This window comes from Rousettus aegyptiacus, unplaced genomic scaffold (assembly GCF_014176215.1).
Source record: "Rousettus aegyptiacus isolate mRouAeg1 unplaced genomic scaffold, mRouAeg1.p scaffold_m13_p_6, whole genome shotgun sequence".
Classification (NCBI taxonomy): Eukaryota; Metazoa; Chordata; class Mammalia; order Chiroptera; family Pteropodidae; genus Rousettus; species Rousettus aegyptiacus.
This window is the reverse complement of record NW_023416309.1, coordinates 84,915,751-84,942,405: the sequence shown is the minus strand read 5'-3', so window position 1 is coordinate 84,942,405 and position 26,655 is coordinate 84,915,751. Positions and strand designations below refer to the sequence as shown.

Genomic DNA, 26,655 nt, shown 5'->3' with positions numbered 1-26,655 from the left:
TCATACGGCTAAATAAGAAGCAGATCTGAAACTTAAACTCAATTCTGACCCCAGCCCGAGACTCCTTCTCTCACACCCAGATTCTCTCTCCCTACTTCCCTGCTTGAAACAATCAATGACCCTCAGGCCAAGACCCCTCCTATAGAAGTCTTAGGTAGCTACAACCGTCAAGAAAAGACCCTTCTTGCCCCCACCCCACCCCACCCCCAGCGCTTCCCCGACACCCCGACAGATCCTGCTTAATTGGTGGTGTTAGGCTAGAGATCCGGTCCTCAGGGCGGCGGCGGGCACCCGGCGAGGCGATGCCGCTTGCGGAAGAGGCTCCAGGCCCTCTGCGCGTTCCAGCAGCTGAGTGGGTGGGTGGGGCCGGAGTGCCGGGCTCCCGCCCCCTCCTCCCTCCCTTCCTCCCTTGCCTACTAGGTTTCCAGGCCCGCAACCCACTGAGCAGGCACAGCCGGAGCTGCACGACCTCGGACCAGCTCCCGGGGAAGCGCCGCGGAAAAATCTCCCAGAGCGCGGAGCCCCGGCACTGGCAAACTCCTGGAACCTACCCACCTCGCGCAGACCTGGAGCATCCGCCGAGACCAGGGCACTGCTGACCGCGGGGAGGTTTTCCCCCCGCACCTCAGCTCCCCCTCTCCCCGCGCTCCGCCGCAGGGGCTGCGGCGAGATGGCTGCGCGTGTTGGCATCCTGCTGCGCGCCCTGACACTGCTGCTTTGGGGCGGCCTGGACGCCCAGTTCGCGGAGCGCATAAGCCAGGAGCTGCGCAGGGAGGCGGAGGTAAGGGCTGTGTGCGGGGCGGAGAGGGTCCGCGTGCTCAAGACCCACCAGAACTTTGCCTTCTGGCTACCCAGCCGTTCCCATCTGAGCTGACAATCTGCCTTACCTTCCCCCTGTCCTCTGCAACTTCACACTTGCACACAAAGGGCCTGAGGCATCATTCTGCCCGCTTGGCAGGTCTGGGACCACACAGGCACGTTGATTTGCATTGATTTTCCAGGACAAGGGAAAGAGGGAGAGACGAGATGGGACCAACAGGCACGAGTTGAGAGAGAGGGAGTCCTTGCATCCCAGTGTGGCATGGAGCCACTGTTCCTCACCTCTTAGGCTGGGGAGACTTGGCAGTTCATTAATCAGATGCCCGGAGCCCTCCCCGAGTGTCAGACACTGTAGAGGCCCCCAGAGTCTGTGCGGTGGAGAAGGTACCGTTGACAGGGCTGGAATGCCAGTAACAGAACTGGCTTTCTGGGTGGGTGCTGCCGCTGCGGCTGACCAACTTGGGCAAGTCAGCGCCCAAGCTCAGAACAAGTTACCTCAACTGTGAAATGGGTGGGAGTGGTATACTACTCTCAAGAGTTTCTTCTAAGGAGCTTTAAACAGTGCTTCTGGGCTGAACTTGAGAATAGGAGGTGGGGAAGTGGAGGTGAACCTTAAAGATTTCCATTTCGTTTTCCTCCTTTGGAGTCAACTGCTTGCTATAGGTTGTAACTTTTTGTGAAGTAGGAGTAGGGGTGGACTTGGGCATCTATTTTCTGGATTAAGGTGATTGTAATAACATACCAGTATCATTTCTTTCTTCTCCAAAGAAGGATCTCTTAGCTCTTCTTAGGAATAGGACTGAGGTCTCCACTATTTTAAGGAGAAGAGATGTGAATAAATTCTAAATTACTGAGCCTGGCTCTCTGTCCTAAGACTCTTCCCCCTGCCCCTTGAGAGCATCTCTGCTCTAAAACTGCCAGTATCCTCCCACTCACCTTCTCTGGAAGAGGCAGGCTGAATTTGAGAAGCCTGCAGAATGAAGAGGGCCCTCTGAATCTCCCTTCCTTCCATCAATCAGCCAGTTCCTACCACCGCTCAGGAATATCTGAGAATGGCCCTGCTTCAACAAGGAGGTCCTCTCTCAAACTCCCTCCCCACCTCCCCTTCCAAGCACTGGTCTTTTGCTCTGTGCTCTCTACTTTTGCAATTTCAAGAATTGCTTTGTTTCTCAGAACTTAGAATCTTACAACATCAAGTGCAGAGTCTTTGTGGGCGCAGGAAAAAGCTTCAGTCTGCCAAGCCAAGGCTTGTTAAAAGTCCCACCTCACCTCCCCCCAAGTCCAGGTCCCAGGCAACCCTTGGCTGGAAAACAGAGACAATATCTCTACCAACCCTGCCTGTGGTGGCCCAAGATGGAGAGAATTTCATCTTGGGGTGTACTTGAGAAACGTAATATTTAGCAGATTAAGTCTCTTTCCATGTATTTAACATAATTGGGGAAGGAGGATTTTTAACTCTGAGAACAAGAAACATTCTAAAAGCATAAAAACTCTGGAAATGTGTAATAGGTGTGTATGTGTCTCGATATGTCTATACACGTATGTAGGTATGCATATATACACAAATTTGTGTGTCAGTATATCTATATGAATTTCTGTAAATGGTCAATTGTATGGGCTTCCGTGTCAAACAGACCTGTGTACAAACCATAGGTTTAACCTCTATGAACCTCACCTTTCTACTCTGTATAAAGGGGGTTAATAATGACTATTTCACAAGATTATTGTGTGGTCTCATTAAGATCAGCACAGTGCCAAGTAACATAGAAAGAAGTCTATAAAAGAAAGTTGCTCTCAATATCATTGTTAGTATCTTTATCATTATTTTAGAGAACAGAGCTGCAGATTAAAGTTCTGGCTTGGTGACTAGCTCTCCCAAAAACAATAACACAGGGCAAAATATGTAAGGCAACTATTTTCGGCATTGGACAACAGGCAGCGCAGGGCTATAATTCCTGAGATGGTGTTGCAGTTACTTTGGCTACATTACAAATTGCCCTGAAACTTAGTGAAGTAAAACAACCATGTATTACATTCATAGATATTGTGGAGCACATCAGGGCAGCTTGTGTCTGCTCTACAATGACTGGGGGTGGAATCATCTGAAGGCTACTTACTCACCTATCTGGTAGTTGATGTTGGCTGTCAGCTGGGGGCCTCAGTTCTCCACGTGGGTCTATCCACATGATCTCTTCTCTCCATGTGGGCTAGTTTGGGCCACCTCAAAACATGATGGCTGGGTCTCAAGGATGAGTGGAGTGTGGTGTGGGAGAGAGAGAGAGAAAGAGAGAGAGAGAAAAGAAGTTGTGTCTTCTTTATTACCTAGACTAGGAAGTTGCATAGCATCACTTCTGCTATATTCCGTTGGCTGAAACAGTTGCACGCCCCAGATCAAGGGGAGGGAAAATTGTAAGAAAAATATGGGAATAGGAGCTACTGTGTACTCATTTAGGGAACCACAATCATCCACATAAGAGAACCACACAAAGTGAGCCCTATGATCACTCCAGCTCTTTGCCGAGGTGTAATTCCCTGATTGCAGTGCAGGGAGCTAGACCCCAGCAAAGCACAGCAGTCCTGCTGAGCTCACGGGCGAAGGTCAGAGTTCAAGACATAGAAGAAAAGAAAGAAATAATAAAAACAAGATGTGTGAACTTCAGCTAGTCCCTTCACTTCTCCAGGCTGCAGTTTCCTCTGTAAAATAAGTTAAATTTCTTAAATGACTTTTAATATTCTCTCTAGCGCTAACATTCTTGGGCTTCGGTGTGTTTGTATGCCTATGCCTTTGTGTGTACATTTCATCTGCTTGCGTGTCTATGTCTGTCTGTCTGGATGTGTCTGTGTTCCCATGTCTATGTGTGTATCCCTATACCCTGTGTGTGTCTCCTGTGTGAACACAAAGTAATAAAGCTGAGGGCTTTCCAGAGTGGGTTTTGCCTGGGAGGAGACTGCTTACAAAGCTGGATTATGAACAAGTTCATTGTTGCCCACTTAGGAAAACTAGGGCTGCTCACAACTCTGGTGAGTAGGAAGGGCCTCTACTGCTGAGTTGCAATATTGAGAGTTAATGAATGACATAATCGCCCTGGCCCCTCTCCTATTCACAGCTAGGCCCTACCCTGTTCTTGGGCGACACAGACTATCCCAAGGGATCTATCTGTGATGCTTTGCTCAGACCTTCTTTAGAACAATCAGGCAGTATGTCTAGGACCTCCCTTCCACTGCTTTCCTGCACAGCTATCCTGATGTGCTGTACAATAAGGAGCCGGGGAGTTTGTTTCTCCAGGGACACACTGGAGCTTCTGTAAAACATCCACCCCCAATGCTGTGTCTGTTTCTCATACCCCAGAGCCATTCATTTGACTTTTTGTGAGTCAGAAACTCAAAAGCCCGGGTGTGGAAACTGTTCCCAAGAGCTCAACTTAGTGACTCATGAGTACAGGATGAACAGAAGTGCAGAAGAGGCTCTGAAGGGTCCCAAAGGACCGTAAGTAGGTGGAAAAGTAGTTGGCAAACCAGCTAGAAAATCAAGGAATCTAGCGAATCTGAGCAGTAAAAGCAGAAATAAAAAAAGAGACAGGTAGTTAATTCTTCCTAAACCCGGCCTTGGTTAGGGCATTATTTTGCACCTTAAACTTAGCCTCACAAGCCACATGAACACGTTGGATCCCAACAGCATAGTTATTGGATAGTAGTAAAAACACAAGATGGGGGTCTGCATGAGGCTGGCCAGCTAACATTTTCCAACTTCTTTAAACATGGAAAATGAAGGAGGGAGCAGGGATTACAGTAAAAGGTATTTAGGTTACACCCAGACAGAACTTTGTGGATATGAGACTAGGGACAAGGCAAAGGAGGAGTAGAGAAAAGAAGTCAGACAGAGAGAAGAGCAAACCTATACCCAAAATAATGGAAAGAGGCCGAGCTGGTCCCACTGCCCTGAGGCCTTCAGTAGACCTCAAGGGTCTGAGAGCAAAAGCAAAGCATCCTGAAAGCAGATGTTTGTCTTTGTGAAGGAACATGCTTCAGGCTTGTTGAGTACCTGTGGCTTGTCAGAAGTCTGGTTTGGGGTGTGAAGAGAGGTCTGAGCTAGGCCTCTAGTGAAAGCTGAATCAGCCACTTGAACAGCTTCTTCCCTCTGCTCTGCCCCTGGACCTGCTTACAGAGGAGGCAGAAGGAATCTGGTTAGAAAGAGTCACTCGTTTAAATGTGAAACAAAACATCCTGGATAGGTGTCAGAACAGGTGTCAGAGTATTCAGACTCAAGTATGGTTCTGTCACTGAGACTCCTTACTAAGGTACTACACTCCCCTGAGACTTACTTTCTTCATCTTGGAAATGCCTACGTTCTTGCAAGATAATTGTGAAACGCAAAGAAGGTTTAATCCCCTTAAAAGCGCTACAATAGTCAAAGGCTCACTGTGCTCCTGACTACCAGAAAACATTTTTATTTATAGGACTGCGAGGAAGAATGCCAGCTATCATCCCTTGCATCTTGACTTGGCTTATAATGTAAAAGATGTATTGAGTGATAAACAGTCACGTAGAGTCACTACGGAAAGACTAAAATCATAAGGAAAAAATATGAGATGGAATAAATCATAGGTAAAACAACATGGTTTGTTTCTGTGTAAGCTTGCCATTTTGCAATTTTTAAATTCCTGATTTCATTTTTGCTGCTGCAATTCTTTGATATGGAGTATGTCACAGCCACTCTGTGGACATGAGACTGGGAGCTGTCCCTTCTAGACTTCCAGCAAGAAAGCTTTGTGACTACAGAGGGGAAAATAATGTTTTTAATGGGACGATTATCATAAAGTGTTCCCAAATCATCATCTTACTGGATTTTCACAATTCTCCAATAAGAAACATAAGCAGTCTTCTTACCCCCATTTTATACTTTAGGGCACAGAGAGGCGAAATAACTTGGTCTGTCATAGTTCACACTGATAATCAGCTGTAGACACAAGGCTGTAATAATAGACAGACCTGGAATATAACTTAGCTCTAATCCAACCTCCTCATTTTATGGAAGAGGCCCAGAGAGGCACAGGACTTGTTTAAAGAAACATAACTAGTGGCAGCACCAGGAATAAAATTCAGGATACCCAGTCCAGTGCTCTTGCCCTGCCAGACCAGTGACTCAGAGTTCCTGACTCAGGCCTGGATTCATTTTGCTACACCTTTTTGCTAGTCTTGCCCTGCTCAGAAAAGGCCAGAATTTCCCCTTCCCTCAGGCATTAAATGGGCTGGGCTCTACACACCCTCCCATGACAAGTCAGGACAGATGCAAGAATAGAACCCCCAGAGTTCCGATTCCGTTCAGCTTTCTGGATCCCAGGGAGAACTGTTTTCATTTTACCCAGGCAGCACAGCCACTCCCTAGGGCTTTTCAGAGGTGACTTCCCAGGAAAATGGCCCCAGCTCTGAGCAAGTGGATGAGGCAGGTTGGCATCAGCTTTTAGGCCCAGGCATGGTGAATCACCAAAGGCGCACAGCCCTCCCGCTTCCTTTCCACTCAGCTCAAGCCCTGAGCTCCCCAGGAGCGAGAATGGGTGGAGAACAGGGAACAGAAACCTGGTATTCGAATTGCAAGGCAGAGGGGGAGGAGCCTGTGTACTATCTCCACGAAGGAGGAAGAGGTGACCAGCAGTGGAGTTCAGAGAGTCCCTGAGATAACACAGGCCCCCAGGAAAACTGCAGTTAGGCACAAGCTAGGATGAGAATGAGAGCTCCACCTCCCAGTCCTGTGTTTTTTCCTAGGATCCCTTTGCCACACTGCCCCCTACCCCACACCCCAGCTCTGATATAGACAGGGGTCTTTCTCTCGCCTATGCAGGGGAAAACTGAGGCACAGCAAGTGGACGCACAGAAGAGGGTTAGGGAGAGCTCCAGGAGCAGAGGGTGTCCCAAGCCTGCCTCCTCCTCACCAGGCACATGGGTCTGCCCGCTCGACAGAACTTTGGAGCACTCAGCACTGATGATATCAAGGGGAACTTACCTTGCATTAAAAAATTTTTTTTATATAGATATATTAAACATAAAATAAGTATAAGGGAATTCTTAAGTCCTTATAAGCCCTCATGATAACATTTCAGTGCTTTTATGGAAATATACAATGTCAGATTCTTAAAATTTATTTTTCTCATTCTTTTCTTGTCTCTTGGCTGGTGTCCTGGATGTGTGCTCACTGCCTCCTGGGAATCCAGCTATGCCTTGCAACCAACAAGGTCCCAGAGACAAGTCAGGAGAAAGGCCCAAGAGTTCTCCTCTGATGGAACCCTGAAAAAAATCTCCCCCTCATCCTGCCCTGCACCCTACCTTGTCTTCCAAAGCACCAGGCACTGGCCCAGCCAGGAAACAGGAGACGCCGCTAGTCAATTTCCCCTCCCTCTTCCCCCTCTGGCCAAGGCTTCATAGTTCCAGAACTGGAGCCAACAACCTGATAAGGTCTGGGTGGGTTTGTAGGGAGAAGCACAGGGAGTGCCAGCCTATTGGCCTGTGACCCAGTCTCTCCCAAATCACTCACTCAGCAAAATTGCTTCTAAGGAGACATTAATTCCCTGGCTGCCTTTAAAAAGCCGCTCTCTCCATCCTCACCAGGAGAAAGGGAGGAGGCAAGGCAGAGAGCCAGGCACCTGGCTGGGGTGAGGCAATTCTGGGAGAGAGCACCTGAACTGAGAACAGAAGTGTAACTGCCTGTTCAAAGCAGTTCCCATCTTACAGATGGGTTGCGTTCCAAAAGTCTGTTGTTAATCTTCCCTCTAAGATTAATCAACTAGATCGGCTGTTTATTGAGCATTTACTATATGCCAGGTACTATGCTAGATGTGCATTGCTTTATTTAATCCTTCTGAGAATCCTGTGGAATTACTCTTGTTTTCACATTGTGGATGAGAAAATAGAGGCTCAGAGAGGTTAAGTTATTTGTCCCTGGCCACCCAGCAGAGTCAGGGTTGGGAACAGATTCTGAATTCCAAGCCCAGTGGCTATTCCATGATGCCACACTATACTGAGCAGCAAATAATCTTTCAGATAAAGCCACTAGAACTCCTTGAATCCATTATGCATCCCAAAATAGTGTACATGAGAAAATGAAAAAAAGAAAACAATAGTGCTGAAATTCTAATAAATTATTGCAGAAAAACAATAAGACAAACTTGGAAAGTTCTATTGTCCTAGTATAATGGTTCCAATAAGTGACTTTACTGAGAAGAGGACATGGAGGTCATTAAAGATGGATGCAGTGAAATCCACCAAGAGGAAGCTGGATACTTGCAAAGGCTCAGGAGCTTGCAGATCCTGGCTCAGTGTCTAGTTTCAGTCCCATTTTGTGCCTTTTCCTTGAGGCAGCAGCTATGGTTGGAGTTGATTTGAGTTGAGAAATACAGAAAAGTGACTAAGAGAAGAAGGAAGACAGAAAATTATTTATGTTTAGGCAACACAGCAAGGAGTGGTAAAAATTAAGAGATGATGTGTGTCTGTATGAGAATAAGCAGCTGAGGCGATATTTTAAAGAAGCGATTCATGGGACTTAATCAGTGAGAAGGGCAAACAACTAGCTAGCCTACAAGTACATTGTTTCCCCCTCAGGGTAGGACTGGTGACAGGTAAGGACAAGGACTCACACACTTCTCTCCACTGTCTTTCAAGAACTCTGGCTGAGAGAGCGGCTTCCAGGTATATGAGGGCAGGCAGTGAGTAAAAGGCACTTGGATGGTGGGACGTTCTCCTTACATTGATTTTCCTGGAGGATCTCATCCAGGTCCACAGCTTCACATCATCTATCTACAATGCTAAAAGAGTCCAGCTTCTCCCCTGAGCTCCAAGATCACACAGCTAGTGCCACTTGGCATCATGGAGTTAATCCCCCCTTCTCCACCCCTGCAACCCCAGCCGTTTCTCCCTCAGACTTCCTCATACAGTAAATGACATTACCTTCCAAGGCAAAAATTTAGGAGCCATCCTGGATTCCTCCCTTTCTTTCATTCCCCACAATTAGTCCATCATAAAGATGAAAATACAACCCACATTTCTTGCGCTGGCTGACAGTCCACCTCTCTCTTTGACGTCGTCGCGTGCCCTGCTGCTTCACGTTCACTGCTCCGGCCTTCCTTCTGTTCCTTACATACACAACGTCATTCCTAGCTCAGGGCTTTTGCATTTGCTGCTCCCTCTGCCTGAAACTCCCTTTCCCACCTCACTGCAAAGTCCCACCTGGTTACTTCTCATTCTTTAGAACTCAGATCTAACATCAGCTCTTCAGAAGGTCCTTCCCTGACCTTTTGACATAAACTTTCTCTCTAAATTATTCTTAATCACATCACCCGGTTTCTTTACTGCACCAAAACTCTCTCGTTTATCTGTTATCTGTGCTTTTATTGTTTGTCTCTATCCATATCAACACCTTTAGGGACGTCTTGTTGACCACAGTACCTGGCAAAGTACCTAGTACATTGCATAAATTAACAAACGAATGAATGAAAGGAGAAAGTTGCAGGATTCTGATTCAAAAAGTACTTCTCTAGAGAGTTAAGTGTTTATATAAATCATAGGGTTGAGGGCAAGTGCATTTGCTGTTCTCGAGCCTTAAATACATCCGCATCTGGGGAGAGGAGAATTGTTCAGGAAGAAGCCAGAATTAGATAAGTAATTCTCAGTCCATGCTTCCCAGAGCCTGCAGGTGATCAGCTCAACCACCCCCCACCCCCCTCAAAATGGGAAACTTCCTAGAAACATGGTGAGATGTATCAGGAGCAGAGTCGAGGCATATGAAAAGTGCATATCTACATAATGCATATTATAATAGCTACTCTGTATAGAGCCCCCGGGCACTATGCTAAGTACTTTATATTCACTATTGTGATTCTCACACGTACACACACATACACACAAAAAAAATCCCTGTAAAGTAGGTTTTGTTTCTAATCTCATATTACAGATGAGAAACTGGTGGTTTAGAGAAGTCGCTTGCTAACTGGGATTTAAACACAAGCCGGCCTGACTCCAGAGACCATAACTCTACTGTCCAGCATGGCCTGCCAGTTTCCTGACGATGCCATGAGATACGCGGGGTAGGGACTGCTTGGCTAGTTTTAGAAATAAGGGAGCTAGGGTTCAGAAATATTGAGTGACTTGCCCAGCTCGTCGTCTCTACGGATTTGCCTAACACTGAGTGTACATCCTTCTGACTTTGATCTCAAGACTTTCTGCTGTATAGCTCATAGACCCTATTGGGACAAGGGGTGAGACCAGCATGACATACGTGCCATGGAGACCAATGTGGGGGAAGGATGCCACACAATAGGAACAGCTGACCTCTCTCTCTCCCCCAGGCATTCCTGGAGAAGTATGGATATCTCAGTGAACAAGTCCCCAAAGCTCCCACATCCATGCAATTCAGCAATGCCATCAGGTAGGGCGAGGGATAGAGGGGACTTGTGGGGGATGGGGTATAAGCTTGGATTGCCTCCTCCCTCCTCCTAGAAGGCTAGCCTCCCACGTGTTTCCAGGGGGTCATGCTCCATTGCTCCCTTCCACCCCAGTCTCAGCCTCCTGCTGTCTCCAGGGCAGTTCTCTGCCCTCACCTCTACCACCTGCCCTGCCTTTGTGGTCCTTTATCTCAATTCCTCCTGACAGGGAGTTCCAGTGGGTATCCCAGCTGCCTGTCAGTGGTGTGCTGGACCCCGCCACCCTTCGCCAGATGACACGGCCTCGCTGCGGGGTTGCAGATACTGACAGTCAGGCTGCCTGGACCGAGAGGGTCAGTGCCCTGTTTGCTGGTCGGAGGGCCAAAATGAGGCGTAAGAAACGTTTTACAAAGCAAGGTGAGCACTGTGAAAAAACTAGCTAGGCTGCATTCTTCACCATCCTGAAACCTCCATGGCCAGAAAAACTGCTTGGCCTAGGGCAGGGGAGGGGAGAGCAGTAGACAAATAGAACCTCTCCAACTTGAGGACCATGTTGGTGAAAATGGATGTTTAAATCAGAATTATACCTATGCTGATGAATTTTCAGAGTGCAAGAAGTTTTCAGAGCAGACCTCATCGAGCTCACTTAACTCCTTGATCAATTTGCTATACAGGGCAGTTAAATTGTTGCCAACATTTTTCCTGTGTATTTTACTGAAGTTATTTTCATCAGAATTGATTCTTTTTCATAAGACTTATTCAACAAAGATATAATTCATCAATCAGTTTTATTTTGTCCATAGCACATTTTTAACAGCTTTATTGAAATATAATTCACATACCATACAATTTACCCATTTAAAGTGTACAGTCCAGTGGCTTTTAGTATATTCATAGAATTGTGCAACCTTTACCACAATCAAATTCCAGAACATCTTCCTCACCTCAAAAAGAAACTCCATGCCTATTAGCAGTCACTCCCCAGTTCCCCTTCCCCCCAGCTCCTGGCCACCGTTAAACTACTTTGTGTCTCTATGAATTTGCCTATTCTGAATATTTTATCATTTTATACACTACAGATCCTACTGTTGTGGTTTTACATCTGTAGTTTTGGGGTTTTTCCCTCTGCTTCTCCCCCTCCTCTTCCTCCTTCTTTGACCAAATCCAAACTTCCAGGGTCAAATGTTACAGATCTAAGATTTACAAAGATTTTATTCTTCTGTCAATTCTTCATCATTAACAAGTTTTGGTATGTGTAATTTTATTTTTAAAAAAATTTTTGTGTGATTTTAACATCTTGATTTTTTTAATAAGTCCTAGGCCAGTGACTTTTCACTATGTGGGTGAATGCTATACTAAGTCTAATGTTCTCTGATCAATTTTTTCAGTTTTCAAAATTTCTAAGATGGAGTTGTTTAGTCAGGTTTTCATCTATAATTAATTTTACTGTGAGCACTTTGGGCTATTGCCTCTTCGAATTTGCATTAACTGCTTTTGCCAACAATATTCATTATAAACAAGACAGAAGGCACATAGTTTGTTTTTATTTCTTAGCTAATTCAACAGGAAATTGTGGATATTTCCCCTCAGCTGTTAGAGGATGGCTTTTTCCAGGTGTTTGCCAATCCAGTCCGCCCACTCCGTCCCCAGTACTGACTGCCGTGTTTCTGGGCAGCAGAGGAGAAGGACGAGGTAGAAGGGAAGAGCAGCATGTCTCCTCCCTGGCAGAGCAGGAAGAGCAGTGTTCCTGGAGCCAGGGCTCTGGGTTCATCAGCTATGTGACCTGAGCTGTCACTTTGCTGTTTCCTCATCTGAGACACAGGCCCTTTTAGGCTGCAGAAGAGAGATGGACCCTGGTTACCAAGGGGAAGGGTTTGTGAGAATACAGTGGGAAATGGGGCAGCCCCAGACACAGACTCAGCAATGGCGCTTCCAGACTGGAGATGGTCTCCTGGAGAATTGGGATGATACTTTCTGGACGTTCAGGATGCCACCTGAGCACTCAGGATGCTTTCTTCTGGCTTTCTTCTCATCTTTTCATGCCCAAAGGAAAACTCCAATGGAGTCTGTCACTGTCCAATTCAGAACATCTCTTTTGGAAAGAGAGTTGGTACTTCCCAGGCAAGTGGCCTCACCCTACCAGCAGAGCCCCATTTCACTGTCTGACACTGACCCCTGGGCTAGACAGCAGTGGCCAGATTAGATAGAGAATTTCCCTCTTGGTCACAACATGACCCACGGCAGCTTCACTTCCTTCACCTCCTGGGTGGGAAGACATAACCTAGAAAGAAGCCGTGGGCTTGGCAGGCACTGAGCACTTCCTATGCCTTAGGAAAGAAAATGTAATGATACAGTTAACATGCTGAACATTTATGATGTGCCAAGCATGGTTCTAAGGGGATTAACTCATTTAATCCCATAACAACCCTACGAGATAGGGTCATACCTTTATACCATTATAATCCTTGTTTACAGATAGGCAAACTTATGGACAAAGGGCTTAAGCAACCTTTCCAGGCAGGGCCACGTAGCCAGAGTATAGCCAAACCTTCTTGTCGCTGAGGGGATTAAGTGAGATTCCAGATGTGGAAAACCCCAGAATACGGGTAGGTGCTTAAAAAATGATGTGGATTCCTAGGCCAGTGACTTTTCACCATGTGGGTGAATGCTGTACTGATGAAGCCGGGCTCCAGGGGTACGGCTGCCAGATAAAATACAAGACTCCTAGTTAAATTTTAATTTCAGATGAGCAAATAATTGTTTTGTTTTTATATACTTATACTAAAAAAATTATTTGTTGTTTACCTGAAATTCAAATGTAACCAGGCATTCTGTATTCTAATTTGCTAAATCTGGCAACCTTGTTCCAAGTGTCCTCTCCCCTCTGTGCATGCAGGGCTGATTTTTCAATCTCCCGTACTCCCTCACAGAGCTGGTTGGTGGGGACCATAAGGGTGCAAATGGGGTAGAAAGGAGGAAGGGAATGGATACTGAGCACCCAGCACATGTCAGGCAGCTTCCCATTGCTTTTCATTTTTACCGTAAGGTAAGTCTTATCAACTCCAACATGCAAATAAGGAAACTGAGGATTGGAGGAATTCCATAATTTATTATGAGAGGTTGTACGTAGAGGTACTAAATTCCAACTCTTGTTCTTTCCACAGTACTAGTTGCCTATTGGGAGTCAGGGCTCCAGCCAATAAGCAAAGAATCTAGCTTTTCTCCTTCCCTATCTCCTTTTCTTTTACATTTCCCTTTTTGGATTTTGGAACAAATGGAGGGGGGGGGGGCATGCAAGGGACTAATGTGGCCTAGAGATCACCATGGAAACCAGCCCTGCATGGCCAGGAGTTTGGGATGGGGCCTGAAGTGGCCAGCCTGCTCCAAGGACATAAATCTAGGAGACAGGGGAGAGGGCGCAGCCTGCTATCTGGAGGTTTCTTTCTTCCTGGCAGGCACACCAGCAACCCACCACCCTGCTCCCCCCACCAAGGAAAATTAGTCATTTTCTCTCCATTCCTGTTCCTAGTTGTCCTCTCTATTCTCCCCCCACCAAACACACACACACACACACACACACACACACACACACACACACACACACACACAGTTTCACAGAGAATTTTTATCCTGCAAGGTGTCACCTTCACTGGCTTCCTATAGTAAGAGAGAGGATTGTGCACCTTCCCCGTTTCCTGCCCTTGAAGTAAGGGGCACTCTAGCTGGAAAGAATCAGAAGGAGCTGCCTCATAGTTTTCTAGAAACCTGAAGGTTACTGAGGGGGAAGCTTGGAGTCATTTAACCACAGCGGAGTATGAAAGCCTAGCACCCACCAGTCTGGTGCCCAGAGAAGACTTATAATGCACTAGAAGCCTTACTGGCATGTAGTGAACCCTTGGGCGGGGCCTCTCAATGCCTGGCCTTCCCTCCCTTAGAATCTTTCCCTCTTCCCTCCCTGAGGGCTGGTCACTGGCTGGGAGGGGTTGGGTGGCTGCCAGGCCAAACAGGCCCAGGGAGGCAACATTGCCTTGAATGGAGTTTGGCTCAGGGGTGGGGAAGGGACATTCCCCTCCCTCACTTCCATGAGGGATGGGGGAATGGAAAGGGCTCTTTGCTCCTGTGCTCTCTAAGACCCTCCCTTCCATCTGGAGAATTTTAGTTCACGCAGAGACCCTGCTTTGACCCAAAGGAGCCATGTTTAGGCCAATTTATAAGCCTCAAGCCTTAGTAAATGTGCCTGCTCTTCTGTGTGATATAGTGGAAAGTGCACTGAATTAGGTGTCAGCATCAGTCTGTGACCCTGGGGAGGTCCCTTCCCCTGGTCTCAATTTCCCCCAAATAGAGGAGAGGTTGTGTAAGGAGATGGCTCAACTTCCATGACTTCAGTCCTCCTGCTGTTTCAGGCAAGAGCATACCCAAGACAAAGGGGCAGGAGGCCTGAACCTTCAACTGCCCCACCAAGGGGAGAGGGGGCTGTGCCCTCTGGCCTGGTCTCCTAGCACAACCAGTCCTGCCCTGCCCACTTGATACCCATGCCCCAGGGATTAAGTCTGTATGGAAAACTGAGACTTGAAAGACAACATGATTCTTGTGTGTTCTGGGTGTAGAAGTTCTGCCTTTGAGCTGCCAGTCTTCCACCTGAGACCACAGTCTCAGCCCCTGAGCTCATAGGGCTCAGAAATTGTCTGTGAAAAACTCAGGGTGTGTGGTGAGCTGCAGCTGGACCCAGACTGGCTGACCTGAGGCTCTGGCAAGAGGCCTGAGTCTCAGGCTTCCGGAAGGAATCGCGGTTTTGGACAAAGGAATAGAAACACTTAACTAAGAGGAGATGGAAAAATTCCTCTTGGTCAGTGACAAAACACACCCTTTGTTCTTATTTATTTTCACCTCAGAGATTTCTAGAGTCCCTGAGGAAGTTAAGGGGAGGGTAAAGGGTCAGGGAAGGATCCCAAATAAATGAGTCTTGTAGTTGCTGGTCAGTGCAGCCTCCAGGCCCTGGAAAGAGAGGCAGCAGGAGGGGGGGAGAGGAGGGGCAGCCATGGCTGTGACCATGGTGGGCAGAGGCTGGGATTCGCTGCCAGCAAGAGGTGCAGAGTGGTTTTCAGGCTCAGCCCAGGCTGTGGAGAAGAAGAAAACCCTAGACCAGAGTGTCTTTCAGGTTGGAGGCTTTTCCTGGACAAAGGCTGCATCTCCCTCCTCAGGCCAAGCCACTAGACTGGGACTCATCAGGACGAGAGTAGTCCTATCTGTCTAAGAGCAGTGTCTCCCCAACCAACTGGGTGTCTTCCCGAGGCAAGGGCTATGTCTTCCCTACCAGATTAGGGGCTCCTTGGGGGCTAGGCCTATGTCCCCATCATATGTGTCCCCAGGAACCAGCCCCAGGCTTTGCAACAGGTATGACTGATGCAGCCTCTCTGGGTGGCAGGCAACAAGTGGTACAAGCAGCATCTCTCCTACCGCCTGGTGAACTGGCCCCAGCACCTGCCTGAGCCAGCAGTTCGGGGGGCCGTGCATGCCGCCTTCCAGCTATGGAGCAACGTCTCAGCACTGGAGTTCTGGGAGGCCCCAGCCACAGGCCCTGCTGACATCCGCCTCACCTTCTTCCAAGGGGACCACAACGATGGGCTGAGCAATGCCTTCGACGGCCCAGGTGCTGACACAGATCCTCTCTCCCACGTGGCAGGAGGGAAACCCAACTGGGAGAGGTAGTCTGTGGAGGGCAATGGGACATTCGCTCTCCCTGTAACCTTGGCCAAGCCGCATCCCCTTTCATTCTCCTCATCCATAGAATGGGAACAACAGTCCCTGCCCTATTATGTACACCACATGGCTGAAGGGACAGTGAGATGAGGTTCTGCATGCAAAGTGCTTTGCAAACTCTGAAGAGTAATGTCTATTCTGGGAGAAACTTCTAAGGTACTGTCTGTCATCCATTCCCTGCCTCTAGACAACCCCGTGTCTCTCTTTTTCTCCAGAAGTGGATGTTCTCCAGACCAAGGCCCTAAAAACATCCAGAGGCCACCACTATCCTACTCCTGTCCTTCCTCCACACACAACCATAGTCATTGCCACAGGACAAAGGCATTCTACACCTTGCCTGCCACAGAAGTGCTTAACATAACCACAGCCCAGATCAGAAGGTTTTTCTGTTTGCCCCTAACCTGAAGGCTTCTGGCTATAATTTAAACTACTTTCCTCCCATTCTGCCCAACCTGGGACTTCAGAACCTAAATTCAGGCTATCCTTACATCCTTATAATCCTCCCCATTATTGGGGAAAGAAACTTGATCCAACCCCTTCAAGTGGGAACTTAAGCCCTTGTATGGCTTGGGAACATGGGCCCCCACTTTCTTGCTGCCTCCTGCTTTCCATCAGGCCCACTCAGAGCAAAGACCACTTCTGGGCCCTGCCGCCAGGACCAGGGTAGGACTGGGAGAAGTCTAGGCTTTTCAAGGATCCACATGAAGGACACATATGTGTTTGCATGTAACTCATTTCACTCATATCTACATGAGTGAGATGTTTATATTCATACCACCTAGATGGAACCTGATAGTGAAGAGCGCTGGACTGGGAGTCAGCTCTCTGATTTGGGACAGGTGTTTTGTCTTTTGGAGTTTAGTTGAAAACCTGTCCATCTGTCTCCCAGGATTATTGTGAGAGCTGAACAGAAAGGGCTAACATTGCTCAAAGCACATTCAAAATAAGAGGTATGTGTTCCTCCTGCACATGGCCAACTCTCCATGGCCCATGAGGCTCTCCTTTAATGGTGGCCTCCAGAACTTTGTTGGTCTCAGTTGGCCTGGGCTCCAAGAAGGACCCTCAACAGGCTTCCAGGCTAACATTATCACCGTGCTCTTTGCTGACCCATGCCCCTGCAGAAAGTGAATTGTGAGAGGCGAGGCCCGAAAACTGCATAACTGATAAGCTCCATCTGGGGCATGATATAAGCATGAGAATCACTGATGCAGCCCAACTTCCTCTGTTCACTCCTATTACAAGACCCACAGAGGGGCCTTGGCAGAGGCAAAGCAAGAATATAAATACCTTTTAGTAAACTCTACTTAGGCATAAACACAGCCAAGCTCAGATCAGGAAGCAACTTTATCAACAGCTGAGAAGGTCCCATCATGCCCCATTCCTGCATAACCATTATATCTACTCCTAAATCTTTTTGAAAATCATTCCTATGTAGCATGCATTATGTGGTAAGGACTAAGCATTACATGTAACATACGCAGATACATTTCTTTTTAATCCTCAGAACAACCCTGTGAGAAAGAACTTCGTTATCATCACTCCCATTTTCACATCAGGAAGCTAAGACTCAGAGGGGTTAAGCTACTTGCTCAAGGTCACACAGCTAGTAAATGGTAAAAACAGTGTTGGAACCCAGGCAGTTTGGCCCCCATGCTGTATGTACAACACTCTGCCTTATAGGCGTCGATACCCCACAGCTTAGTCACGTGTTTAGTACTTCTGGAAGACTTAATTACAGGAGAAATTATGCCGCAGAAAACAGCCACACATACACCCGAATAGCATTTGCTCCGGGCGCTGGGAACTTGGGGGCGTCTCAGGAAGTGGCTCATCCTGACCCTCTGCGCCGCCTGCAGGGGGCGCCCTGGCGCACGCCTTCCTGCCCCGCCGTGGCGAAGCGCACTTCGACCGAGACGAGCGCTGGTCCCTGAGCCGCCGCCGCGGGCGCAACCTGTTCGTGGTGCTGGCGCACGAGATCGGCCACACGCTCGGCCTGACCCACTCGCCCGCGCCGCGCGCGCTCATGGCGCCCTACTACAAGAGGCTGGGCCGCGACGCGCTGCTCAGCTGGGACGACGTGCTGGCAGTGCAGACCCTGTATGGTGAGCCGCCCCGACTCTCCTCGCCCGCTGTGCCCACCGCTGGTCCCATCCCTGCGGCACTTGGGTACCCGCTCTTCAAATCGGATCCCCCGTTTTAATGCAGGAAACTGCCTTCCGCATTACCGGTCCTTCCAAATTCTGAAGCCTAAGGCTGCCTCCGATCTGAAAAACTTCTGGTTCCTTTCTCCCCCACGCTTGCCCTCTATCAATCCCAGCCAATTCCTGTGCAGTCCTCCTTCGCGTTCCAATTCCGATTCCCAACCCCCGGCCTCGGCGGTTCCTCTCACATTCCTGCCCGGTCACCCGGACCCAATAATCGGTCCCACCTCTTCCCTATTCCTGCTCCTAGCTGCGCCTTCTATCATCCTTCCCCTCCATGACGCTGATGCCTACTAAGCCCAAAGCCCGGGCCTCTGTCTGGTAGTGGACTCGAACAGGGAATTCTCCCCCTGAATAAACTGACTAGCGCTGCCACCCACCGACCTGCTTGGACTCCACGCCCCACACAGCGCCTAGTCTACCTCCCTCAGCATATATGGTGTGGTGGGCAGGGCCAGGAGCCCTGAGTTCAAAGTATCTGTTCCATTCCTGATTAGTAGTTGCTTTTGGGCAAAGCATTTCCCCTCTGAGAGCCTTCAGTTTTAACTTCTGAGAAAATAGATAATGATCGAGGCCCTGCTTACCTTACAGGGCTGTTGTACTAGTAGGTATAACACGCTTTGTAGCTTAGGAAACCTACACAAATGTAATAGTGACAGCTGCTATTTCATGAATGTCTACACTTTACACAGTCACAACACACTCATGATGTAAGTATCTTTTTGTCCATGGACGAGGATAATGGAGATCAGAGAGGACAGGCAACTTGTCCAAGATTACACAGCTAGGAAGTTACAGTCTAGGATTCAGGAGCTGGTGCCAAATTCTAAGTGCGTTGGACTCTGCCTCACTCTCATAAGTGAAGTATAGTGATATATTATAAGTGGTGTAATTATCACACCTTGGGCTCCTAAACTCTGCCTTCATGCCATCTGCTTTGTCCAGGACTCAGAGAAGTGGACCTGCTGTGCTTCTTAGTTCCAAACCCTTGTTTGGTCCCCTGCTCCAATTTTATCTTGGTAGGTTCCCCTTTCTCAGACTGTTCAATAGGACAGGACTTCTGAGTTTAGGGCCATGGTTAACACCAATAACCAAGGACAGCTCTGAAGCCACCAACCCCCACTTCCCTGCCCCTCATATCAGATGATAAAAGGAACCAGGCGGGAGTGGGGAAACATCTGGAACCCTCAACACACACCCTCAACCTGTGTGCATTTCTCCCTCTTCTTCTCCATGAAGGAAAGCCCCAGGGGGGTTCTGTGGCCATCCAGCTCCCAGGAAAGCTGTTCACTGACTTTGAGGCCTGGGACCCCCACAGATCCCGGGAAAGAATTCCTGAAACCCGGAGTCCTAAATATTGCCACTCTTCCTTTGATGCCATCACCATAGGTAAGATGGTGCCATCCGTGCCTTAATTCCTTTTTCCCTCCTCCTCTTACATCTCCAGGGGTCTTCAGAGCTGGAATTCAAAGTTGGAGGCATGAATTATACAATCCAGAAATTCCAAGCCATGAGCATTCTGCAGGGTAGCAAGCCCAAGCCAAGCAAAACACTGCTTCCTCCTGCGCACTTTCCGCTCTGCCCCAACTGTGCACAGTACATCCCTCTCTCAACAGTTTGGGAAGCTGGGTTCTAGGAATGCACCTCCCCTGGAAAGAAGGCAGGAGGCTGATGGTTACTGCTCAACTCTCTCTTGTCTCTCTGGGCAGACAGGCAAGGGCGACTGTACATTTTTCAAGGGAACGACTTCTGGGAAGTGGCAGCTGATGGCAACATCTCGGAGCCCCACCCACTGCAGGAAAGGTGGGCTGGGCTGCCACCCCACATTGAGGCAGCTGCAGTGTCTTTGGAGGATGGAGACTTCTACTTCTTCAAAGGTACTGGCTCTGGGGCAGATGAGACCTAGAGAGGGAAGGTGTCCTACCCAAAGTCAAAAGACGGGGAGGCATCTCAATTCCAGTCGAAACATGTGTCCCCAGGAAACTCTACCAGGAGATTGCTTCAGTGGTGGATTGGGGAGGTGAGGTGTGTGTGTGTGTGTTTGTCAAGGTTGTCCTAGAGAGGGTGGGACAGTTTCAGAGCAGATTCTAGAAGGAAGCAGAGGACCATTCCTGAGCTCTGCATTCAGGGGAAAGTCATACCTTCCTTGGAGTCCTGACTGTGTGAAGTTGAGCATGTCACTTAACTCTTGGAGCTTAAATTTCTTGATAGGGAAAATAGCCTCTCAGGTTCATTGGGGTAGGAGGGTGAAAAGAACATGATGTTTGAGGAGTGTGCAGTATATTATTACTTCAGTAAACAGTGCCCATTCATTCATTCAACAAGTATTCAGTGTCTTTTGTGCCTAGTTCACAGCTGGGATACAGTAGTGAACAAAACAGAACTCCCTGCCCTACTAGAATTATTAGTGGTAATGGCACTGAAGAAAACCCCTGGCCTTCTCTAGAATCCAGTCTTCAGCCAGGGAGGAGATCCTGCTACCCAGGAAGTGGGTAGATAGGTCCCTTCAGGGCTATCTGCCCTTTGCTGACACCTGCTGGATGTTTAGGCCACAACAGTCTCTCCACTACTGTTTTATAACTATTAGTATGATCCATTTTGATTATCATGAATACTAACCACCTTGGGCTCCAACACGAGACGGAGTAGGGGTATCTGTGGACAGAGATGGGGTGGAGGACCAAAGGGTGATAGCTGCCAGCTCACTCTGAACTCTCCCAATGCCCTACAGGGAGCCGATGCTGGAGGTTTCAAGGCCCCAAGCCAGTGTGGAGTTCGCCACAGCTGTGCCGGGCAGGGGGCCTGCCCCGCCACCCTGATGCAGCCCTCTTCTTCCCTCCTCTGAGCCGCCTTGTCCTCTTCAAGGGTGCCCGTTACTATGTGCTGGCCCCAGGGGGACTGCAGGTGGAGCCCTACTACCCCCGAGGCCTGCAGGACTGGGGTGGTGTCCCCGAAGAGGTCAGTGGCGCCCTGCCCCGGCCAGACGGCTCAGTCATCTTCTTTAGAGATGACCACTACTGGCGCCTCGACCAGGCCAAACTGCAGGCAACGGCCTCAGGCCGCTGGGCAGCAGAGCTACCTTGGATGGGCTGCTGGCATGCCAATTCAGGGGGTGCCCTGTTTTGAAGACACCCCTACCTCTTACTGAACTGTTGGTGCCCTCATGGCCAACGTGTGTCTCCTGCCCCAGGGGCAGAACCTGTCTCGGAAGCCTCTGCGCCTCACTGCAGAAGACTCCGCAAAGAAGTTTATCTGTATTTGTTCCCTGGAGAATGTGGCATTGTCTTTGTGGCGTCCCCACCACATGGAGGTGAAACCGGGATCAATCCAAGGAGAAGCCAAAAAGAGTCGCAGACCCCATGGCCTTTTCCTCAAGGACTCTTTCCTCTCCAAGCTTTGGAGATTTCATTTCTTCTAAAGGTACAGCGCTTGTCTATGATGCTGCACATCTGTCCAACCAGGAAGGATGCAAATCTCAACAGAGAGATTGGGACCACTATGCAAGACTGTTGTCTTCCCCTTAGGACCTCTTGGCTCAGTCTTTAGAGAATTGTGACATATTTAATCAGAGGCCCTACCCGCAGGAAGCCTGGTTATGTTGGGTACAAGGGTCTCCAACATCAGAGGCCCTCAGGAGGTTTAGGACCCAGAGCAAGAGAGAAACTGATGTAGGCCTGCTTTTTGTGGGAGGCTGGAATAAAGAGGTGTCCCAGTGGTGGGTCTGGATGAACAAATCAGCTCACCTTAGAACGGTTTTATGTAAGAGCAGGCGGGCATGGATGCTGGGGAAGTGGAGACCATATTTTTCCTGCCAAGCATAACAAGAGGACTGTGTGTGTGTGTGTGAGAGAGAGAGAGAGAGAGAGAGACAGAGAGACAGAGAGACAGGGAGGTGGGGGAAGGAGAGGTGGGGGGAGGGAGTAGGGTCCTTTCCTCAGAAAGCAAAATACCTTTGCCTCCCTCACCCCCCAGGCCAAATGGAGAACCACATGTGGCAGGGAGAGGACAGGAGCCTCCTTGGAGGTCTGTGGACGCTGCAGACGCCGGGGGCTCTGCAGGCTGGGGGAGGCCTTGTGCTCACAGTGGCCCCATTCTCCAGGCCACACACACAGCATTCCAGAAGCTCCTCCTGCCTGGCCAAGAATAGCTGGGATTCCTGGAGAAGGAACCAGCGCCCCCAGCCACCCTGTCTTCTGCCTCAGCCATTCTCAGCTTTTTAGCATCTGGTTCTCTTGTCCTCCCCCCTCTACACACCTGCCAGTGCTTCATCTGTACACACATTGACCTCAGCCAGACCAGGCTTCCAGGGGAAGAGAAGAATTGTCTGGCAAGTCTAAGCCCTCAGCTCCCCACGGCATTCCTGGCTCTGTGCCTTTGTTTTTTTTTTTTTTCCTCTGCGAAGTGAGGAGAATGGCCTTTGACTGCCTTAGTTGCATGTGCTTCGTTCCACCCGGTCCTGGGGGAGGAGGAGCAGAGGGAGGAGGCTCTTGGCCTGTCCTTTTCCCTCTGGCTTGAACCTCTGGGGAGGGGAAGGAGGGTCGATTTCATCACCCTTACCAGCGCCACCTTGCCCTCACCTAAAGGCACTGACACTGCTTAGAGGCTTTATTGAATGATTTGAGAGGAAGGGGCAGGTTTCTCAGGGGAGTAAGGAAACCCAGAGGTTATTTCTTCTAGGCGATGCCTCTACCCGGCTCGCTAAAAGGACCTGAAATACCCAGAGATGAATGTGAGGCTGTGCCTGGGGACACGAGTCAGGTGGGCAGTAAGCACTGGGTGCTGCAGGGTGCGGGGTAGCCCTTGGGAGCATTATGGAAGGAATGGGGCTCCTGGTGAGGTTGGGCTCTGTATTAGGTGGGTGCTAGATGACAGGTGGGAGCCCCGCATCGACAGTGGACCTGCTTGCTTAAGTGGGCGCTCCGGGAGGGCAGCTTTAAGAAGGAGCAGCTCTGTGGGATGTACTGGAGAGCGCTCGGCGTCAGGAGACAGAAGTTTGAGGGAAGTTTGGGGTCAGGCGAGGGTGGAGAGCACAAAGGCTGTGAGTGGGGGCGCACCGGGTCCTCCTCCCTAAGCCTGCACCTCACCCAGATCCGGATGCTCCAGAATACAGTGCTCCACGTAGGCGGGGGGGCTGTGCAGGTTCCTGCATTTCTTGCAGAAAAGGATCTCGCAGCGTGCACATCCCCCACCGCGTGGTGGCCGTCGCCGCGTCTCCAGCACGCACGGCTCCTCTGGAAGGATCCGCTTCCTGTGGACGGAAACACGGACGCTCAGTACACCGCGCCAGCCCCTGCTGCCAGGGCCCCGGCGCCAGTCTGTTCTGCCCCGGCCCAGGGGCGCGCCTTCACCTGTCCACCGGGGCCGTCAGGCCGCCGAGCAGCGCGAAGGGGCTGAGCCAGCCCCAGAAGCTGCTGTCCGCGCGCCGCAGCAGCGCCACCTGCTGGGTGCTGGACTCCTGGCGCAGTGGGCTGTAGGACACCGAGCCGCGTTCCCGTCCCTCGCTGCTCTCTGCCTCCCGGCACTCCGCCTTGCCCTCCGCTGAGCTCTCCTGCAGCGACCTCCCCTCGTCTTCCTCCTCCGACCCCTCCTCCGCTGCCTCCGCCTCCTCCTCCCTGGCCCGGGGCTCCTCCAGTTCCTTCTTCCACAGGGGAGTCTTCACACCTGCGGGCGGGCGGGGAGAGAAAGTGCAGGCTCATTGTCCCCGGGGAACCCTGACTGTTGCCTACAACCCGACCCCGCAAAAAGTCAGGCGCCTGAAGATAGTGCGTAGGAGCCTGCAGGACTCCAAGAGAGGATTACAGTGCCCAGGATTTCCCGGGCGAGAGAGGGCCTGCGAAGCTGCTCCCTATTTCCCAGGTTTCTGCACTTTCTAGCCGAGGACTCAGGCAAGCCACGTGGCTTCTGTCAAGCTGTTTCCTCGTCTGTGAAATGGAAAAAAGTAGTGCCTATCCCTAGGGTTGTTGTGAAGCCTGTGTGAGATCGAGTCTGTAAAAGGAGACCAGCCCAGGGCTTGGGGAGCTGGAAGCAATCAGCAGGAGGTAGCAATGAGGGCTGTGAACCTGGAAAGAAATGATGGCTCATCACCTTCTTTCTAACTGGCTGTAGGGCGGGTACTGAACTCTGTGTAGTCTGTCAATAAACATTAAGTGCACTGGTTGGAATTCTAATGAGGGGTTGTTTATATATATGTAAACATTATATGTACGTGTATATGTGTGTGTGTGTGTGTGTGTGTGTGTGTGTGTAATGGTTTTTTTCCCCCCCCCCTTAGATGGGACTTCCTTCTTCAAGGTGGGCCTTGCCTTAAGGAAGCCCAGCATCACCTGTGCGGGGTGGGTGGGCAGGTGCGCACACAGTGCCTCCGTACGATTAGCAAAAAGCTCCTCTGATGAGCAGAACAATCAAGAAAAGTGCTCCCTATGGGCAAACCAATTAGAAAAAGATGTCTCTCCCTCCTTCCAGGCTTGACTCCAATTGTCTGATAGATTTCAGCCACCTTTTACCCCTCTTGCTTTTGCCTTTGTTCAGGACACAAATTCTGCAACTCCAAGCAGTAGTCCACACAGGCAGACAGTTCGCGAGCTAACATGGAAAGTAACCTGCCTGGCTGGGTGGTGTCCACCCTCACCAGCAACTACTGGCCCAGCACCATTGTGTGCCCGGCTGTCTGCTGGATCCAGGGAGCTAGCCTTGTAATGAAAGGAAGGGGGAGGAGGGCAGAGAAGGCACAATTCATGGGGTTTGACCTGGACAAGGCAAGAAAAATTGCAGTTGATCCCTGCCCAACCTAAAGAGGTTGAAGACAATGGGGAACGGTAATAAAATTAGCGTTGTAGCCCACATGTATTGAGCAGCGACTGCATGCAATCGCCATTCTAAACTCTTCATACATTGTGTCCCCTCGTCTTCACAACCCTCTCAGGTAGATGATGAGGTAGGTCACAGAGGGGCCTCTGAATTTCATCCAAGAGTTTTGGAAAGCTTTCAGGAAAAGTTGCTTGAAAGATTCTACCAGTTCTTGGTGTTGCTAATGGAGGAAAACCAGGGTCCACTATACTTTTATTTAGGAGAACATATTAAGGAGCCTTTTAGTTGCGAAAGGCTAGACCTAGTGCACAACCAGAAAGGAGTGCCAGGAACTTTTCAGGAGGAGGGAGAATTAGGTGGGGATTTGGGGTGCCAGACTATAGAGTTTGAGCTTTGGTAGCATATGAAGATCACGGATTTGGCAAAGGGTCTAGGGCTAAACTCATGCCTGTGGACTCCATTTGCTGTGTCTATTTCATCCTCACCATACAGTACTCAACTAAATACCAAGAGCCATGGTCTTTCAGCAGTGTAGAGCTGCTGAACTTTCTGACATAGCTGTATTTGTTCCCTCTGATAGAAGAAGACCCATTTAGGAGCCGTTACAGTCGTTGTGGCCAGAGAAGACAAAGATCCGAATAGCAGGAGGTAAAGATGAGGGAGCAGATATCAAGAATATTCATGGAAGAAAAAGGAGAGGGCTTGGGCATGGATGGGCCATCAAAAAAAAGGCTGGACTCTGGGGTTTCCATGGTGATGAGCTGGTCGGTCCACCCTGGAATCAAGAGATCACGTCCCTCTGGCCCCACCTCGCCTCCAGCCCACTCACTGTGCTTATCCATTCTTCCCAAGGCTGTGCTGTCCTCTTTCCCTGATCCGAGCCTAGGATGAGAGGGAGCAGCCAGAACCAATAGAACTTAGTTTGGTCTCTAGGGCCTCTGTTGGATCACAAGGGGCAGGGCTGGAACCTAACCTGTCCATAGGGTTCACTGCAAGAATAGCTGCCTTTTGAGCCTTCAGAAGCACTCAAAACCCAGGTGTCCCCTACCTTCCCTTGCAAAAAGGCATTAAGGGCAAGTAGAGGGAGGCTTTGGCCCCCGATAGACTGGGTTCGAATCTCAACTCTACCACATAAATAGAAAAGGTGTCTGACCTTCAGCATGCTATCTCTCTGCTCCTCAGTCTCCTCATCTGAAAGTCAGCTATAGTGCTACAGTACGACTTTTTCTGACTCTTAGAGCATTATGTTTATTTGTTTCATTATTTTCTCTCCTCACCTTTCTGTTCTATCCGTATCCTTTCTCAGCTCTCCTCCCCACTCCATGACTTCCATCACATTGCCTTAACTCAGGGGAAACCCAGCTGCCGTAGACACTCAGTCAACCCTATGGAGGGGATCATGTAAGTGAGGATCTAAGGCCTCCTGCACACTTCAGGTTTTCTTGTTTCCTCATCCATAAAATGGGCAAAATAATCACAGCCTTGATGCCTTTATAAGGTAATTGAAAGAAAATTCCCTTCCAGAGACACTATTTCCTCTCTGCCTCATATCCCACCTCTCTTTGCTATTCTTGAAATATGCCAAGCATGCTCCTGCCTGGAGCTTTTGCACTGGCTAGTCCCTCTGCCCAACAACCTTTCCCGCAGATACCTGCAGG

General features: G+C 49.4%; 2 protein-coding genes across 3 annotated transcripts; one reads left to right on the top strand and one right to left on the bottom strand.

Annotated features, from left to right (window-relative positions):
• The first annotated feature begins 352 nt into the window (after window positions 1-352).
• On the top strand, window positions 353-21,460 carry MMP28 (matrix metallopeptidase 28). 2 transcript variants are annotated; one of them, XM_016123796.2, is made up of 8 exons: window positions 353-781; window positions 10,155-10,234; window positions 10,459-10,646; window positions 15,655-15,879; window positions 17,846-18,091; window positions 19,430-19,579; window positions 19,904-20,067; window positions 20,922-21,172. In XM_016123796.2, the coding sequence occupies exons 1-8, from the start codon at window positions 671-673 to the stop codon at window positions 21,033-21,035; spliced, it is 1,278 nt and encodes a 425-aa protein (XP_015979282.1). In that variant the 5' UTR covers window positions 353-670; the 3' UTR covers window positions 21,036-21,172. The 2 variants fall into 2 exon arrangements, with proteins under 2 accessions (XP_015979282.1, XP_015979196.1); XM_016123710.2 differs by having other exon boundaries at window positions 357-781; window positions 19,900-20,067; window positions 20,922-21,460.
• Window positions 21,461-23,257: 1,797 nt separating this feature from the next.
• On the bottom strand, window positions 23,258-25,839 carry CUNH17orf50 (chromosome unknown C17orf50 homolog). Its single transcript, XM_036223346.1, has 3 exons — window positions 25,827-25,839; window positions 23,539-23,851; window positions 23,258-23,438 (listed from the first exon to the last, which is right to left on the bottom strand). The coding sequence occupies exons 1-3, from the start codon at window positions 25,837-25,839 to the stop codon at window positions 23,258-23,260; spliced, it is 507 nt and encodes a 168-aa protein (XP_036079239.1).
• Between the last annotated feature and the right edge of the window lie 816 nt (window positions 25,840-26,655).